The sequence below is a fragment of the Glycine soja genome, chromosome 2 (genome assembly GCF_004193775.1).
Source record: "Glycine soja cultivar W05 chromosome 2, ASM419377v2, whole genome shotgun sequence".
NCBI classification, from domain to species: domain Eukaryota; kingdom Viridiplantae; phylum Streptophyta; class Magnoliopsida; order Fabales; family Fabaceae; genus Glycine; species Glycine soja.
The window spans coordinates 30,649,253-30,668,950 of NC_041003.1; the positions used below are offsets into that span (position 1 = coordinate 30,649,253).

The window sequence follows — 19,698 nt, forward strand, 5'->3', positions numbered from 1 at the left end:
TCTGTTTTAAAGTTCATGTGATGGAGGAAAGAAGACCTGAGAAGAAGGTCCTTGAAGTGGGAACATTATTGGATCCTGGATAACAGGATGATGCATCAAGCTAATGACGTTAAAGAAGCGCTTACTGGGAGGCAATCCAACTTTTCTTTCCCTTCTCTATCTTCATTTTTATTTCTTGCATGTAGTTACGACATCTTGCTTGTGATTGTGATTGATTTCAGCTTGTTTGGTAATGAACAAAAAAGGTTGCTAAAATTATGTGTGAAGAGATAAGCAGAAAATGACTTAGAAAATTTTTAGATTGCTTATCCGCTAAAAACAAACCTTGCGCTAAGCGCCATCTCTTCACGCGTTAAGCCGACCTTGCTCATGCTAAGCGCAAAGACCTCTGATTGATTGGTTGAATGGTTCAGCTAAGCGCACATCGCTGCGCTAAGCCCAACATCTTCATTGTAAGTTGCACTTTAAGCAGTGGGCTTAGCATGGATGATGCGCTAAGCGCCACTTCCTCTCTGTGAAAATTTCTTATAGTTGCGCTAAGCGCGCCATCCAGCGCTAATCCCCAGATTCTTTCTCTAAGATGAGCTTTCAAGCTGGGCTTAGTAGGAAAAGATGCGCTAAGCGCCAGCATCATTCTGTTTTGAAGTTATTGGAAGTGCTCTTAGCGCAGGTAGTGGCGCTAAGCCTGAAACACTCACTGTAAGTTGAAGCTTGATGTATGCTAAGCCTCACATCTCAAGCTAAGCGCATTTTGCAGAAAGATTTTTGGTGTTGCAGAAAGCGCTAAGCGCCGCTGCTACGCTAAGCCCCAAATGCTTATTGGAAGTTACAACTTCAAGTTGGGCTTAGCGAGAGGCTAGGCTAAGCGCCAATGTTTTAAACTCAAGTGTCATGTTGGCCTGCTAAGCGCAGCTGTGCGCTAAAAGCGCCATACGAATTTCAGTTTTTAAAAAGTAGAGGCATAGGCACTTGGGTTGCTATCTTGGCACCCAAACCTCTGCACTCTCACATCCCTGAGCATTCTCTTATTTCTGTTGTGTGCTTATCAACCCCTCTGCATCCCTTTCTTCTTCACACTCTGCATTACACAATCCAAGTAAGTTACTTGATTTCTTTTGCTTTGTATTTCATTCTTCACACCTTAGGATAGAGGATTTATGTTTTCTTAGTTAGCATTGTTGTTAGGTTAAGTTACTTAGTTAGGGTTAGGAATTTTAGGACCTTAGGTAGTTTAGAAGCCCACTAGGGGCAATATGGTTAAAAAGGGGGTGAAAACCCCTGAGTATCTTCTGGGATTCACGATGAACGCGCTAAGCACGCCTGCTGCACTTAGCCTATTCATCGCAACTGTTAAATTTTTTTATGATTTCTGATGATCGCGCTAAGCGGACCATGTCGCGCTAGCACGTTCATCTTAATTGTTGAACCAAAACGATGTAGACACTAAGCGCGTCTGTGTGCTAAGTGTTAATGGTATACTGAGATGCCCAGTGTAGTTTAGGCGCTAAGCCTAGCTTGCTGAGCTAAGCGCCACTTAGGTCCTGTTTCTTTAACCTTTGTAATAAGGCTAAGTGTGCATGTGCGCTAAGCCTCAGTGTCTCTGTTGAGGCTGAGCTAAGCGCCAGCATGTGGCGTTAAGCCTCAGTCCTCTACTGTTTCTAAAAATTGTAGACTTAGGCTAAACGCCCCTGTACACTAAGCGTATTCTGCAAAAAAAAAAAAGTTTTTTGTGTCTTCGAGCTAAGCGCCAGCTTGTTGCACTTAGCGCTTGTGTTAATTTCATAAGCCGCGCTAAGCGCCAGCATGCTACGCTAAGCACCCAGCTCTATTTTCAGTTTAATTTTTCTGTTTTCTTGAGAATAAACCTGTGCTAATCTTGTGTGTTTTGTCTTATAATTTGGAGATGGCTTCTAGGAAAAGAAAGGCACCATCTACACCCACCCAAGTTAGATTTGACAGATCAAGATTCATTTCCCAAGAGGCTTAGGAAAGATACACTGATGTTATTGTGCCTAGGAAGCTTTTGCCTGAGAGGAACATGGTGGTCTACTATACAGAGTTTGATTAGTTCAAGGAGGAACTCGAAAGACACCACTAGGATGAGGAGCTAACTGATTTTGGTGACGACAACATCGATGTTGCCATTGTGAAGGAATTCTACGCCAACCTTTATGACCCCGAAGACAAATCACCTAAGCAAGTGAGGGTGAGAGAGGTCATTTGATTAAATTTGATGAGGATACGCTTAATACTTTCTTGAAGACCCCTGTTATTATGGAAGAGGGGGAATCACTCTGTGCTTATTCCAGATTTGCACTCCAGAGGCCTGATCCTCAGGAGTTGGCTACTAAGCTCTGTATCCCAAGGAGGGGATTCCAGCTTAATGTTGATGGGCAACCCCTAAAGATTTTGAGGAAGAACATGACCACCTTAGCTCAGACATGGAGTGTTCTTTCCTTCTCTAACCTGATTCCCACCTCCTACACTTCTGATGTCACACTTGACAGGGCCAGACTCATCTATGGCATTATTATGAAGATGGATATGAATGTGGGGTACCTCATTTCCCACCAGATCTCCCTTACTGCTCAGCATGATACATCTAGACTTGGATTCCCGGCCTTGATTACAACTTTATGTAAGGCTAGGGGAGTTCAGTCTACTCTAGATCCTTGGAGAGCCTGAGTCCTGCCATTAATTTGGCTTATATTAAGTGTTGGATCAAGTGGCCTCGGAATAATTAAGAAGGGGGTTGAATTAATTATTAATGTACCTTGACTAATTAAAACTTATCCTTCTTAATGTTACTAGATTTAATTAGGCTTTTACTACCAAGTTAAGAAAATAAAGAACAGTAATTGATACTTAACCAAAAGTAAAAGCGATAGTTAAAAGTGCACATCGGAAATTAAAAGTGTAGGGAAGAAGAAGACAAACACAAGAATTTTATACTGGTTCGGCAACAACCCGTGCCTACATCCAGTTCCCAAGCAACCTGCGGTTCTGAAGATTTCTTTCAATCTTGTAAAAACCTTTACAAGCAAAGATCCACAAGGGATGTACCCTCCCTTGTTCTCTTTGAACAACCAAGTGGATGTATCCTCCACTTGAACTAATCCACAAGAGATGTATCCTATCTTGTTCTCAGTTACAACAACCCAAGTAGATGTACCCTCTACTTGTACCACAAAGGATGTACCCTCCAATGTGTTAAGACAAAGGATTCTCAGGCGGTTAGTCCTTTGAATCTTTGTAATGGGGAAACAAAAGAATTCTCAGGCGGTTAGTCCTTTGAAATCTTTTGTTTTGTTTAAGGGAAAGGGAAGAATCAAAAGAATTCTCAGACTGTTCTTTTTGAATTCTCTTGAAAGGGAGAAGGGAGACACAAAAGAGTTCAGACGGTTAGTCCTTTGTTCTTTTGGAAAAGGGAGAAGAGAGACACAAAAAGAATTCAGGCGATTAGTCCTTGTTGAATTCTTTTTGGCAAAGGGAGAAGAGAATAAAATGATACAGCACACTTTTGTTTTCTATGTAAGAACAAGGTTTGGAAACCAGAAAACTTAGAAAGCTTTTTGGCAAAGGAAGAAGAAGAAAGATGAGTAGCAAAGGTTTCAAGATTTCTCAAAAGTTGTTCAAGAAGTTCTAAAAAAGTTGTTAAAATGCAAGTCAAGGTCTTGCTTTTATAGACTCTTCATGTCTGGTCAAGAAAACCATTGGAAGAGTTATAACCTTGAGAAAATCCAGAAAACCATTGGAAGAGTTATATCTCTCGACTTTTTATTCAAAACTTGTCACTGGTAATCGATTACCATAATCATGTAATCGATTACACAAAGCATTTTATGAAAAGATATGACTCTTCACAATTGAATTTTAATTTCAACGTTCAGATACACTAGTAATCGATTACCAATATATTGTAATCGATTACACCATTTAAAAATCATTTGGAACATTGCAAATTCAGTTAACAGCTTTTGAAATCAAACTTTGTCACTGGTAATTGATTACAGGAAACTGGTAATTGATTACCAGAGAGTAAATACTTTGGTAACTTTGAAAATTTTGAGAAAAACTTTTCTTGTAAAACAAAATTGTGCTATGTTTGGTTTTTGAAAAATCCTTTTCAACACTTCCCTTGTGAAATCATCTTCTCTTGAATCTTGATTCTTCTTGATGTCATTTCTTGAATCTTGAAATTAATCTTGATCTTATCTCGATCTTGAACTTGTTGACTCAATCTTGAAATCATTCTCTTGGGTTTTTTGTCATCATCAAAACTACTTGAATCAACTTGATTCATCATCATCAAGCTTGCTTCTACATTAAGATGAACTGTTGGAATCTTGATGATCCAATAGTAACTTTCAGAGGACTCAGGAAGGCCAGAGGGAAGAGATCTGAGGCCCCTTCCACTTCAGCATCAGAGGCACCAGTACCTTCTTCTTCTACACTTCCTCCACAGATATTTCAATGATTCCTCCTACACCCACACAGATTCCACTACCAGCTCCTCTTTCTGCAGGTCCAACAGATTTTATTTTCACTCCTCAAATGCTTCACTACATGCTCCATACCATCCATAGAGGGCAGTCCATCATTATTCAGAGCCTGCAGGGCTTGGGCTTTCCCTCCATTATGAGCATGGAGGAGTTTGATGCACAGGTGGCCTAGCCAGGAGACCAGCCTTCTTCCTCTAGAGGGGGTGGGGCCTCCACAGCCCAGGAGCCTATGACTAAAGAGCCCACAACACCAGTACCATCACCAGTAGCAGTAGAAGAGGAGACCACTCCAGCTCAGACCCCACAACCATCTCCACCATCTGCACTTGCTCCTGAGGAGACTCAGCCATCAGCACTGGATATTAATGAAGACCAGCCACAGGAGGAGCAGGACGTTTAAATTTTTTGCATTATGAACACTTTAGTTTTATTTCAATTATTTTATGCTTTATGTCATTTAAATTTCAGCTTTTATATTTCAGCATTTTAATTTTAGTAGCATAGTTGTTTGTGTGCTTGTACAAAAAGCTAGATTGAATAGTGAATTGAATGAACATTGTATGCAGTGGATTGTTTGGTATGGAATGATTGTTTGGAAATGATTTGATTGAGAAAATGTATGAATTGAATGGATTGGGATGATTGGATGATTGTTTTGATCAAGTTTGCCGTCATTAGAAGAGAATGAGCCTATGATTGGATTTATGTCTGAAAATGTTAGACGGTTGTCAGATTTATTGTGAAGGAATGCATTAACCGTATCCCCATGAGAGTGTGATCTTTAAAATTTTGAGAGAAACGACTATCATTTAGTGCTGATTTTTGCATGAATCTCTGAAGTATGGATTGGATGCATGAACTTGAGGATGATGAAGGCCATGCTTGATTATGAATAGCTACTTAGCCAAAAAGCTAACCTTGTGATTGAATGAATTATCCCTTGCACCCAGTTTGAGCTGAATGAATTGATTGATTGATTAAACTTCGAGCCTATTTAGTTGTATCTTCTGCTACCTTATTTTAGGTTGTAGGAGAGCATCATCCACAGAAGATGGCTCAAGGAAAATTTGTTCCAAATTTGGGGCAGTTATTATCAAGGTAAATTTATCCCAAATTTGGGGGAGGCAGTGGGGTAAGGATTGAAATGGTCAAAGAAAATAGTATATACACACAGATTATGTTTTCTGTGTTAAAAAAACTGTAAGTATAAATGAAGTTAATAAGTGTGTATGCTATAACTTCAGGTATGAAAGCTAAGTGCCTAAGAAAAAAAGGGCAAGTATGGGGAAGGAATGAATAAAAAAAGTGAAGGTTATTCTATGGGTGAATGCTTTCCTAGAACCTAAGCTTTTGAATCCTAGAAAAACCTTGAATTGTTGGCAACCTAACCCCATTACAAGCCTAGAAAGTCCTTCGGATTCATTTGTGTGTTCATTACTGTATGATAGGAGATAAAATGCAAAGGTTGGAACTTGTGTTGGTTGTTTATGATGGAATAAGCCTGAACACTTGAGTTTGAGTGAAACAATGACTGTGAGGTTTTGGTTGATGATCCTTCCTTGATTTCTGTCATGCATACTAGCTTATTTCATCTGTGACTCTAATACTTGTGCTCCTATCTTTGAAAATCTGCATGCTTGTGAGAAGTGATTGATTTAAGCATTCCATGATATTCTGTTCATATGGTTGATATCTGTAATGAATCAAACACCATTTTCTTTTGATTGGCCGCTGTCTTTGTCACTTGAGGACAAGTGAATTGTTCTTTCTTTGCTTGAGGACAAGCAAAATTGTAAATTTGGGGGAGTTTGTTAGTCGCTTCATACGACTAACTTTTGTATAGAAATCATTTTCCAAAACTTGTATAGTTCCCCAATTTATGGTTATTTTGCAGTGATTTTTGTAAATAAATCTTGTTTTATGGTTAATTCTGTCTCTAGAACATTTCCATAGGATTTAATCATGAAATCTGTGCATTTTCAGGTGAAAAAGAGGCTAAGTTTTGAATTGCAAAATGCAGCAGTTGGGCTAAGCGCATATCCACCGCCAATGGCAGCTTCAGCGCACTTAACACAAAGGAGAATCTGGCAGAGCATCAGCATCAAAGTCGCGCGCTAAGCGCGACATCAGTGCACTAAGCGCAGTAGGTGACCTCAGCCAGGCTAAGCTCGAGACTGGCGCTAAGCCTAATTTCACTTACACGCGCTAAGCGCGAGGGTGGCGCTAAGCGCAACGTTGCAATTATAGAGCCTATTTAAAGCCTGTCTTGTGCAGAATTAGGGTACCACTTTTGTACAACTTTCACCATCTTTATGATAGCTTCTACAGATGGCCAGGGCACAAAATTCCATAGCATCCACAGGCCTATTTGGGGAAAAGAGCCCTAGAAGCAGAAAAAAGGAGCAACTTGTGCATTGAAGCCTAGGTTTTGTCATTTGAGAGATTATTGAGTAGAGAGTGAGTGTGAAATGCTGAGAAGAGGAGGAGGAATCTCCCTTCTTGTGTAAGGAACCATCATTCTCTGTTTTTAATCTCATTTATTGTTAGGGTTTCTTTGTAATGACTGGCAAAACACCCTAGTTGGGGATTTCTAATGAACAGCTGATGTAAATACCTAATATCTAATTGATTATGTTTTCTGTGTTCAATGCTTCCCTCAATGCTTAATGTTTGTATGCTTTTGGTCAGATCACCCATTTGTGTGCACAGTTAGGTGACTTTAGCATTGGAAAATGTACTGTTACCTTAGAACTTGATTGAAGAAGGATCAAAACTTAGCCTTACATGAGGGATTTGCGAGTTAAGTTTTGGTTTTAATTATGTTGTTACAATAATGTTGTTTAGTTTAGGCCTAGTCTTACATGAGGGATCTGCGGACAAAGCTTAGGCTAAATTAGGCTAAACTTTAGTAAGCTACTTGAGCTAAGTCTAGTCTTACATGAGGGATCTGTGGACGAAACTCAGTTTAACTTAGTCTAAACCTAAGAGGATTGTCTAAATTGAGTGTAGTCTTACATGATGGATTTGCGGATGAAGCTTGGATATTCAGCCTAACGAGGGATCGAGGGTTTAGTAATTTAGGCTACAACATAGAACACAAGAACAAGATTGATTAGAAAAATATATTTTTATGCATCAGCTTGTTTGTTAGAAAGACCCAACATATCTGCCTATTGTTGTCATTTTATTTACCTTGCATTTTATAGTTTTTAGCATACAAGTTTAGTTTAAATTATGTTTGATATTATCACTTATACATGTTCTCTCAACAATGCTTTCCGGTGAGAAAAAATCCCCATTGAAAATTTCCTCGAGACATAAATGCACAAAAAGTAACTACAGTAGGGAGTGATCACTGCCTTTACTGGCCATTGGAATAGTTTAGAGCGAGAGAAAGATGAGTTAATAGGTAGTACTTACTAGCAGTATTTGAATCTTGTGTTTATCATAAGGGATTGAAAATGAGTATGCACAGTAGGGATCTGTGGGGAGGCTTGCTGGAGATTCACACCATAGACTCCGCCACCAAATCTCCATGAGCTGGACCGAGGTGCTTTGGATGAGACCCAACATAGCTGGCTCTTGGGCAAAGGAGAACATAAAATGAAGAAGAAAAGGTACATATATATGGGTTGCATCATTGTTAGTCGCTAGGTCTTCATCTGGACACTTGGCACTCTCGTTGTCTGTGCCTTCCTCATCGGCTTCTTCACCCTCATCGTCAAAATTGTCCCCCACCACCACTGCAAGCCACCCCCTCCTAAAAACTACATCATCGCCCTCCACAGGGCACTTCTCTTGTTCAACCCCCCAAAAATCCAGAAAGCTCCCTTGCCACAACAATGTTTCTTGGAGAGGCAACTCTGGGTTGTAGGACGACAATGATGACACGGTGCCACCGGTCACAAGACTCTATTGGTGTCAAGGATACCCTAACTTTGGTTTCTTTGATTGCTTTTGATAAAAAGAGCCAAATGGGTCTAACTTGGCTTTTGATAGAATCACACATTGGCAACATTTTTTTTTAATAAAACCGACATTAAACAAAAAATAACAACATCAATTTTATTAAAAACCCATGTTAACTTAGCACTCACAACATCAGTTTTAAGATAATCGATGTTAAGGGGAACTCACAATATCAGTTATTTTATAAACGATGTTAACAAAAATGTCATCATGCTTTTGTTAACATTGGTTTTCATTAGAACCGATGTTAACTAGTCAACGTTAAATCCATATTTTCTAGTAGTGTGTGTTAGCTTAAAATGAGATACAATGCAACTTGATAGGATTAGTATAACTATGGATATAGTGGTTACACCTTAGAGAGGTCATAGATCCGCAATGCATCTGGAGAATAATAGAAGTAATACTCAAAACTTTAAGGTAGATCTATAATTGATGTGTGGCATAGAGTTAAGAGGTACATGACTTGATTGAATGATGATATTGAATAGTGTTGATACTATAAAGTGTGAATTATTGAATGCTTTGTTTTTATCTCTAAAGTGTTGTGGAATCATTGAATGTTTTGTTATTATCTTTAAAGTGTGAATTATAATGTATGATGTTCATGTGTACATGATGAATCAAGTGATGTCATGATAATATTTAGAAAATATTTATATGCGGCCCAAGTTCATGTGGAACAGAGACCATCGTGTTATTATGAGTTATGGTTAAATAACATTGAGATGGGTGACCTGGTCTATGTGGAGCGAGAATGGGTCGGGGTGCTATTTTGACCAGGAGTTACCTAGCCTATATGGGACAAGAATGGGCTCACTATGTATGATGTGAGGTTCAATAGAACCACTTGTGCTTGAATGTTTGAGTGATGCATCATAAATGTGCATTGTTTCTAAGTTGAGGATGTGGTTGAGCTTAACTAGGCAGGACATGAATGAGTCAAAGTATCACTATGTCCTTGGCGCTTATCCAATTTGGAATCTCTGTGTGGCTCATGTTAATCCTATGGGTTGGAGTACCCTTGTAAGACTGGATAACCCTGATGCGCTGCTGAGAGTCTCGTCTCGATGAGAGTGTAGTAATGTGATCATGCATGTCCATTACTGCATGCCCTTCCAAGCTTGTTTCGCAAAATGATTTTCTAGTACCACATGCATATGAAAAAGAGAAAAGAATATTGCATTGCATAGTATATTATTATGAGTTGGTCTAACTTGTGTGATTGATGATGTGGATGCCATGAATGCCTTTGGTTGTACTTGTGTTATGTGCAAATGGTTCCATCCTTAGTTATGATATATTGCGATGTGAAACTATTGTGATGACTTGGAATTGATGATATATGACTATTTAAGGGCATAAAGAGAGATATATCTAGAATGATATTATGTAAGCATTGGCTGGAATGTTTATATTTCTTTTAAGCATACACTGAAGCAAAGGTAGTATTTAAGAGTAAAGCTCAAGTAAGGAAAGTGGAATTACTACAAGAGAGAGCCAGTGTAGTAAGAGTAAAGTTGAGTATAAGCCCAAGTAAAGGTAAATCCCAATATACTAGTGAAGGTGAACTAATGTAGTAGGTGAGTATAAGGGATAAGTTTGAGGCAAGAGCTTACAATTCAATGGATGTAGACCTAACCACAAAAGTGATAAAGTTTCATAAATACCGAGTAAGGGTAAAGTCATGAGAAATAAATGAACAATGAGTTGTTCCAGTAGAGAAGTCTAACCCAATTGTAGAGTCCTTAGTGCACCCACTGAGACATTTGGTCTCCCTCCTTTAAGTTCCTTTCTTTTCAGGAAACAGGCGATGACGCGTGTTGGAGCATGAAGTCTTGTTATGGAGAAATAGTCTAGTTATGTTTTATGATTATATGTAATTTCTCTATATGATGTATGAGACCCTTGTTACAAGGGAGAATTTGTATTTATCAAATTATAACTAAGTTCTAATTTGTATATTAGTTTGTTAGCTTTTGTATGATAACGTCATATAAATGTTTTTAATTTTCACATTCTAGAAAAAAAAGCATAATTATGGTAATACTCATAGGTGTTACACCCCCCCCCCCCCCAATCATTCTCCATTCCTCTCTTTCATTTCTCCATCACTTCTTCACCTCTTCTCTTTTCTCTTACCAGGCCATCCAACTTAGGTAAAAGAAAATATTTTACACAATGGAATCATGATTCTATTGTGTTAAAGATAAAGACATGCCAGAATCACAATTCCATCTTTTTTTTATCTTTAATTTTTCAGACAAGCAATGGAATCATGTCTCCATTAAGTATTAGTTTTTTTTTATTTTCCCTGTTGGAATATTTTTGTGCCATATTTCTGATTTTTCATTAATGATTCTTTGTATTGAATACATGGGTTGGAATAGATTTTTTTTTCTTGATGAAGTTACAATGTCTCATGGTTTTGTAAACATGTATGATGATAATCAAAATGATTTTTGCCTTCCCAATCAATTAGATAAAATGCATGCAGATTAATCAAATAAAATGCTTGTAGACCATGATGGTTTGAGAAATTAGCATGAAGATATTGACAATGGGTTGGAAATTGACCCCTCCCCCCTAACCTGACTACCCTGTCTTTTCTAATCATTTCACAACTGATGAGGTATGTTGATTGTTAGCGATTAATTTTATATTTGTGTATGTGTATCTTGCTTAAATGAAGAAAAATATTTTTGTTTTTTAAGTTTTTGAAAATTGAGATGATTTGTTCATTGGGTTCGAGATTTGGGATAGAGTCTTGGATTTGTTAAGTCTTTTAGCTCATTGATGTTTCATTCAACTATAGGACCTCAATATGTAATAAACATCACTAAGGATTAGTTGTTTTAGTTAACTTCTCTTATATTAAGTACTGTTATGTGTATTCATTTGACACTTAGTAAAACTCTAACTAATATTTTTATTCATTTAATGTGGAATATAAAGTTTGCTAACTATTGTAAGTCATTCATATTGTGTTGCAAGTCATTTAATGAGGTCCTTAACAACTAAATTATTATGGCTAATAGACAAAATAAAATAACAAGGGAAACATATTTTCTTAGTTTTTTTTTCGCAACACAATTTACAAAATGGAAATGTGTTTCTATGGCGGAAATGGGGTGGCCAAAAAATAACACAACCAAAATACTCTTATGTTGTGTAACTAGTAATGTATAATAGAAACGTGTTTTCACTTTGCAAATGAAAATGAATAAAAAAATAACAATAAAATTGTAATTCTGTTGTATAAAAAGTTTTTATTGTTATTGGATATTTGGTTGCATACCCGTGGACAATTTGCAAATACCACAAAAAGGCACCCACATGGGTAGTGCCAATAGCAATCTCTCGGACTCTTTATCTTAGCCCGGTATTATTTCAAGACTCAGACCAACCTCATGTAATTTGATATTTGGTTTTGCTATTTACTTCTCTTAATTTACTAAGTACATCTTCTTTTGATTTCCACCGCCAGAATGAAAATGTTATTAGTGAGTAATCTATAAGTATATTTGTAAGTGCTCATTGAGTTTTGATGACACAACTCACCGATATTCTTCTATATAAAAAAGAGAGTTGAAATTTGCAATGTAGAATATGCCGAATAGATGTTGCGCATATGCTTTTCTAAAATGTAGTCGAGTACGTATTATTTTTTTGTAATATATTCTAATCTTTCTATGTGGCACATGAATGGGTCATGGTGTAATGCCATCTAAAAAATTAATAATTGTAACTCAATACTGCTTAATTATTATACACATTAGTATGGTCGCTAGTGTAAGCTGTTCCTAGTACTCAGCTAAAGAATTTGATAGGAATGATATAGAAAGTTTATGTTGTTAATTATATTTTTTGCGGGGTTTGGAGGAGTTAAATAGTACATGAGCATAAAAACCCAATGCTATATTTCTCCTTTACCTAAGAAAGAAAAGCCTTTTATTTCAAAGCCGTTTTAGTCGATTATCCCTAAGTAAGCAAGTAGTGGTGGATCCGGAATTTTTTTTAGTGGGGATAAAATATAATTTATAATATTATCACAAAAAAAAAATATTATCAGTTATCACAAAATACATGACAAAAAAATTTAAAATAGTTATGTTTTTATAAATTAGAATTATCTTTTGCGTATTTTCATATTTTGAAAATGTTATATATTTTTTTTTTATTATCAATACTATAAAAAATTTAAAAAATAAAGAAATAAGATTAGTGTATTTTATTTTCTATTTTTTAATTATTATTTTTTTCTTACATTCATTTTAAAACAATTCATCTTATAGCGGTAATATCTATTTTTCAATGGGGGTATTTTTTTATAACACATACAAATAAAAATAAAAGAATCCCGTAACCTGGATTCGCCGGTGTAAGCAAGTATGCAACCCACATCAATGAACAGAAAAAAAAAAAAAAAAAACTAATTTAAGATGAAAGTTGATTTTTCAAATAGATGGAGAAAGAAATGGACAATCTAAAGTGATGCAAAATCGATTGGTCTAGAATTAATTAATAACAAAACAATGCCCGACTATTTAATCTTTGGGTAAATTATATATTATCCAAACTTATTTATATGTATGATGACTTTAATTGCTTGGAATGACTTCCGACAATTAAAAAAAGAAGTTAATTAATTAATAATCAAAACCAAACGAGACAACAACTTAAAATCACAATGATGCTAATCATTACTGGCAAAAGGAGTATTAAATGCCAAATGAAAGTGATAGAGAGTAAAGATTGGGCTCAGTACAAGAAAGAATAACAGTTGATGTAACCAACATAATACCAAAAGTGAAGGAGAAAAAATCTACGGAGGAAAAAATCCCAGGGTATCAAACACGGCAAAACATGTATGTGTCCATGTATTTATAAGTTTATGATAATTACATGAACAATATTAATAGAAGACGGCTAAACTGCACAATCTATCCTGCTGGTACGATTTTTCTGATTTATACTGGTACGATTTTTTTTAAATGCCACTTTAATTATTTTTATAAAATTAAATATTACGTTTTTGAAAAAGTATTATCAATTTAGTAATTAAATTATGTAATATTATCTTGTCTACAATATACACTAAATATTAGATAATTTAAAACATTTTACTTATAGTAGTAAAATTTAGTAATAAAAAAATACTTATATTTTATGACCATATTTTATGTTAAAATACAGTAGAATGATTAGTTTTTAAATTATAGTATTAAATTTTATAAGCTAATTTACTTCAAGATATATTTGGATGGATAAATTTAAAGAAATTATAATTAAGTACTAGAATTGGATTTATAAAAATCATATACTAAAAAATTATTAGGTGAGACAAGTGTAAACACTCTGTATCAACAATTATTATTTTTTTGTCCTTAATTCTTAATTATAGCTTTGTATTTCCTAGAAGCTAAATTCCAACTGCCTAATGCCCTATGCAGCAGAACAGAGATTCTTAGAGGAAAAAGTTGCACTACAACCTCCACCAAAAATCGCTAGTTTAGAATCTGCAGTCACACCAGCAGCATCTCCGATTCTTTATATAGTTCGCAAAAGACAAAGACATGAGGAGTAAAGTGCATTTGTCTGAACTCTAATTAAAAAATATAGTATGCATGACTCAATGCCTTCTCCAACCAAGAAATCTACATCATGCTCTCTCGTTAAATCCCCACATGCCCAACGCATAATTAAACTTCACCGTCCATAATTAAACTTCACCATCCCAAATGCAACAAACTATACACTATAATTATAAATAGTCCTCTTTGAAGCATGTACCCTACATTAAAAATATTGAGAACACCACAATGATGAACGATATTCAAGGGTACGTGCCAATACTCCTTGTTTGGCTAGCCTCAATAATATTGCTCCAAGCCATATTCAAAACCTCAAAATTTCGCCTTCCTCCTAGTCCATTTGCCTTGCCAATTATTGGGCACTTCCACTTACTAAAACTACCCCTTCACAGATCTTTTCAGAAGCTCTCAAATCGCTATGGACCCTTGATTCACATCTACATTGGCTCTAGACTCACTGTTGTTGTTTCCTCTTCAGAAATAGCCAAAGAGATCTTCAAAACCCATGACCTTTCCTTCTCCAATAGACCAGCAAATGTTGCTATTAACTACCTCACTTACAACTCATCTGATTTCGGGTTTGCTCCTTATGGACCCTACTGGAAGTTCATGAAGAAACTTTGCATGTCAGAGCTCCTCAATGGGAAGATGTTGGATCAACTACTACCCGTTAGGCAAGAGGAGATACACAGGTTTGTATTTATTTATTTTATTGACAAGTGTTTGTAGTTAGGGACGGATAAAGGAGGACATGCAGGACAACTAGCCCGCCCCCCTCGACACTTTCTTTATATAAGGTGGAAAAAGAACAATTAATTAAAAAAAAATCATAAGAAAATAGTTTTTGGTGATTTGATAATTTTCTACCGGTAATAGGTTTTATCTCATTTTATACATAAAATTAATAATAAATATATTTTTGAAATTTATTATTTATTAAATAGTTATTTATTTAAAATTTAATATTTAAATAACTGAGAAAAAAAAACCCTCTTCCCACTTTGATGCATTTTTTTTATCCATCCCTGATAATTAATAATTGAAGGATTCGAACTTATCATCTTCATATCACCCCAATCCTTGTGTTCTTCTTCCAACCACCAAACCATCTTATGACTTCGTAGATACACAGGTTTTTGCTGATGATGAAATTGAAAGGTGAAGCATGCGAGGTCGTGAATGTTGGAGATGAGTTTTTGAAGCTAACAAACAGCATAGTGATGAGAATGGCAATAGGAAAAAGCTGTTTCAGAAATGATGATGAGGCTCACAAGGTGACAGAAAGGATCAAGGAGTCTTCCAAGGTGAGTGGAATGTTTAACCTAGAAGATTATTTTTGGTTCTGTAGGGGGTTGGATCTGCAGGGAATTGGGAAGAAGCTGAAGGTGGTTCATGAGAGGTTTGACACCATGATGGAGTGTATCATTCGGGAACATGAAGAGGCAAGAAATAAATCGACTGAAAAGGATGCTCCAAAAGATGTTCTTGATGCTCTTTTGAGTATTTCTGAAGATCAAAACTCAGAGGTGAAGATAACCAGAGACAACATTAAAGCCTTCTTGGTGGTAATATTCCTGGAGTAAACTATAACCTCTCACTGATTTTATAAAGAGTGTTATTCGTCATTTTAGTTCCGTATGACACGTTTGGTAAAATTAAGAAATAATATAAGGGTTTTGTAAAGAGAGTCTGAAAGAGTTATTTAGTTAGTATTTAATTATAATTAATTTATACAATAACTTTATTATTGTAAGTCAGTTGGCAACAGATATTAAGTTTATGAAGGAATACCTAAGTTTAATCTCTATAGAAAATATATTTTTGGGGAGAGGCAAAAACACTTTAAGGTGTGACTAAGTCTAAGACTAAAAATTCATCTTATAGCATGTCCAAAAGATTTGTGAAAATATTTTGAGACCCAACCGAAAAGAAAAGACCCTAAATACTAATCCTACCAAAAAGAAAAATACCCTAATTATTATGATTGAAAAATACTAATCCTACCAAACTAGATTTAGACCACGATCCAATTAGAACATGATAGTTTTAACAAACAATTGGTAAATATATATGCATGGCCAGATTTAGTAATTCGGAGTCCTTAGGAAAAATATATGTTCAAAGTTTATTTTAATTTAAATTTTACTCTTTTAACATTTTCAATTATAAAATTATTGATTAAACTTTTATATTCAGGTAATACTTTAATATTCCTTCTTTTGGATACCATAATTTAAAATTCCTTAACATATATTTTACCCAATTCATCTTAATAGATTATTCAACTCCAATATAAGTAAACAATTTTAATTTAGAAAACTTGTTTGATAATAAGAATAGTTACAATATTTGAAATAATATTTTATAAGCAATATATGTATTTAAAAAATAATATGATCTTTTCATATAGTAATATTAATAGTTTTAATAAAGTATTAATTTTAACTAACATTTCATTCAATATTTTTAAATTCTATAAATAAATTATAAAGGATGGTTCATATCAATTGAAGAATTTGATAATTAAACTATTTTTAAGTCTACAAGACTTCAATAATTTTGCGGCACACTTGACCACATCAAACATTTACTTTAATTGATCAAATAAATAGGAAATGGTAATGATTGATATGGATTAAAGGAAAATAATAATGAGTTGTTAATGTAGAATAAATATTTAGAAAGAAAACGAATGTGAGTGAGACCGAAAAGAGAAGGGGGGAATAATAAGAATATGGACACTTATAAAGTGTTGGGATGATTATATAAAAAAAAAAAGTGATAGATATAGTTATCAATGGCTAAAACTACTTTTTTTTTATAGCTATAACTTGGATATAAAATTAAAAATGCTATTATTATTATTATTATTATTATTATTATTATTATTATTATTATTATTATTATAAGTTAATTCAGGTCACATAGTGAAAGATAAATAGTTTCTTTAATATAACTTATTATTTAATAGCTTAAATTAATTAAAGTGAAATTTATTAAAGATATCAAGTTTTGAGAGTTATCATTGACTTACAATTCTTAACAAAATTCCTCATTAGCAATGATCATAACCCGGCCATACTAGCCAAGCATCTTATAGAGAAACGGTGAAGGGAATAATATTATTGTATTCAGATTTGATGGTTGCACACTGTTATATAGACTAACAGAAGTTAGAAAAGATAAAGCTGAAGCTAATTACAACTGTTACAGATAAGAGTAAATCTGATTTACAAATTCAGAAACCGAAAAGAGTAAAACAAATTCAGAAAAACTAATAACAGAAAGATAGGACAGATGAAGTTATGTTGTGATAATAACTCCATCTACATCAACTGTGCAAGTAATCTTACCAGAATCTTTGCATCTTAATTAGTCAGAGTTGTGAAAATTGAGTTCTCTTGTCATTTCACCTATTTTTTAACACAATGACTCTTGGTAATAATTTCTCTTTATTATTTCTCAGGATATGTTCACAGGAGGGACAGACACAACTGCAGTTACTCTAGAATGGTCACTGGCAGAACTAATTAACCATCCGACAGTCATGGAGAAAGCAAGGAAGGAGATTGACTCTATCATTGGCAAAGACAGAATGGTAATGGAGATAGATATAGATAATCTTCCTTATCTCCAAGCCATAGTGAAGGAGACACTGAGGCTTCACCCTCCATCTCCATTTGTATTGAGAGAGTCAACTAGGAATTGCACCATTGCTGGATATGACATTCCAGCAAAGACTCAGGTTTTCACTAATGTGTGGGCTATTGGTAGGGATCCAAAGCACTGGGATGACCCTCTTGAGTTTAGACCTGAAAGGTTTCTTAGCAATGAAAATGAGAGTGGAAAAATGGGTCAAGTTGGGGTCAGGGGACAGCATTATCAACTTCTGCCTTTTGGGAGTGGAAGAAGAGGGTGTCCTGGAACTTCACTAGCGCTAAAGGTTGCTCACACCACCCTTGCTGCTATGATTCAATGCTTTGAATTGAAGGCTGAAGAAAAAGGAGGGTATTGTGGTTGTGTTGACATGGAAGAGGGACCTTCATTTATTCTTTCAAGAGCTGAACCCCTGATTTGTGTCCCAAAATCAAGACTCATGCCATTCCCTTTGTGTCATGCTAAATACTAGTTCTCGGTGTCACTCAAAATAAGACCAAGTATGAAACCTAGAAGCATTGGATTTTCAATTATCATACTATCAATTAAGATTGTTGCTTCTTTCTTGTTTTTTCTTTTCTTTTTCTTTCATTGCTTGGTTGTTCTAGTGAAGTATAAATGGATTGACTATTCGAGAATTATTCAAATTGATTCGTTAAAATTTTAACCAAATTCGTTGGTTTAATTAAAAAAAAGTTTAAATAAGTTTTTTAATTCTTCAAATTTAAGTCATTTTCATTTTTGGTCCTCTAAATAAAAAATTACTAACAAAGTTAGACTCTTGTTGATGTAGTAAACAATGTCAATGTCAACAACACATATGCTTAATTAATCATACAACGTAGAAATTTTCTTTTTAAATCATTTGGTTTAAATATTTTTTGGCCCTTAAATTTGGGTTAAGTTTTTTTTTGTCCCCCAAATTTTAAAATGATTTTTTTGGTCCCTTAGATTGAAAAGTAATTTTTTTAATCCCTTAAATTTAAGTGATTTTTTAGTCCTCTAATTTGGAAATAATTAATTTTGGTCCACAAAATTAATGTTAAGAAAATATGCTAATGTAAGTGATAGTGTGTTGTCTTATAGTTTAAACTCCCAAATTTAAGATAACAAGTAATGTTTTAAAATAAACTTTGAAACAATTTTAAACCCCCAAACTTCAGGAAAGCAAAATCAAACATCGTGTTTGCACATTTTAGCTACAAGCCATCTGATATGAACCCTCATGGCACAAGGGCTGACTTAGGATCGTCTAAGATTAAACCTTGATGGAAAATGCGGAAATTGATTAAGGAAAGGATGGAAAATAAGGTGGTTAATTTTGTGGGTCTTAATAAGGTGGTTTTTGGCATAAAATGGATGAATGGGATGGTAAAACGTAGGTTAAGTGGTGGCTGGACAGAAATATAGAAATGACAATAACTCAAGTTACAGGGATCCAAATGAGGTGATTCCAAAACGAGGTGAAAGGTCTCGTTTTGAAATTCAATTTAGGCTCAAGAATCACTTAATTTGAGTGCATAAAATGGGAGTTATGGCCACGAGATAATTCTAGGCAGAAGTGGATTTTCTGAAATTGTGGTTTGAAAGAACAAGGTTAAAGATGAAAGGAAGGAAATAATCACTCTTTCCAGCGAGGGCAACACACAAAGGTTGTGAAAGTTCTTTTATACAACCAGGGTGTTCTTGAATCACTCAAGAATTTAGGAGAATCACTCTCACTAAGATAAAAGAGATAAACTCTAATTTTCTGAATAAAACTCAACTTGTGTTTATTGATAAAATGGTTCAGCTTATATAGAAGCTTTACATCATATTTTAGTAATGACCCACTAACTTAGAATTAAAAGAACTTAATGCCATTAACCTAGGGAATTAAAGAACTTCATGGCTGAGTGTAACTGAAATTGTGGCAACCAAAAGTCACCCCCAACAGCCATCAAGTCAGCCACCATTCGGTCTCCCAAAAGGCTGAT

The 19,698-nt window shown here is 35.0% G+C and overlaps 1 protein-coding gene across 1 annotated transcript; it reads left to right on the top strand.

Moving 5' to 3' along the window:
• The first annotated feature begins 14,176 nt into the window (after positions 1–14,176).
• On the top strand, positions 14,177–18,282 carry LOC114392392 (cytochrome P450 93A3-like). Its single transcript, XM_028353520.1, has 3 exons — positions 14,177–14,757; positions 15,198–15,630; positions 17,532–18,282. The coding sequence occupies exons 1-3, from the start codon at positions 14,294–14,296 to the stop codon at positions 18,192–18,194; spliced, it is 1,560 nt and encodes a 519-aa protein (XP_028209321.1). The 5' UTR covers positions 14,177–14,293; the 3' UTR covers positions 18,195–18,282.
• The last annotated feature ends 1,416 nt before the right edge of the window (positions 18,283–19,698 follow it).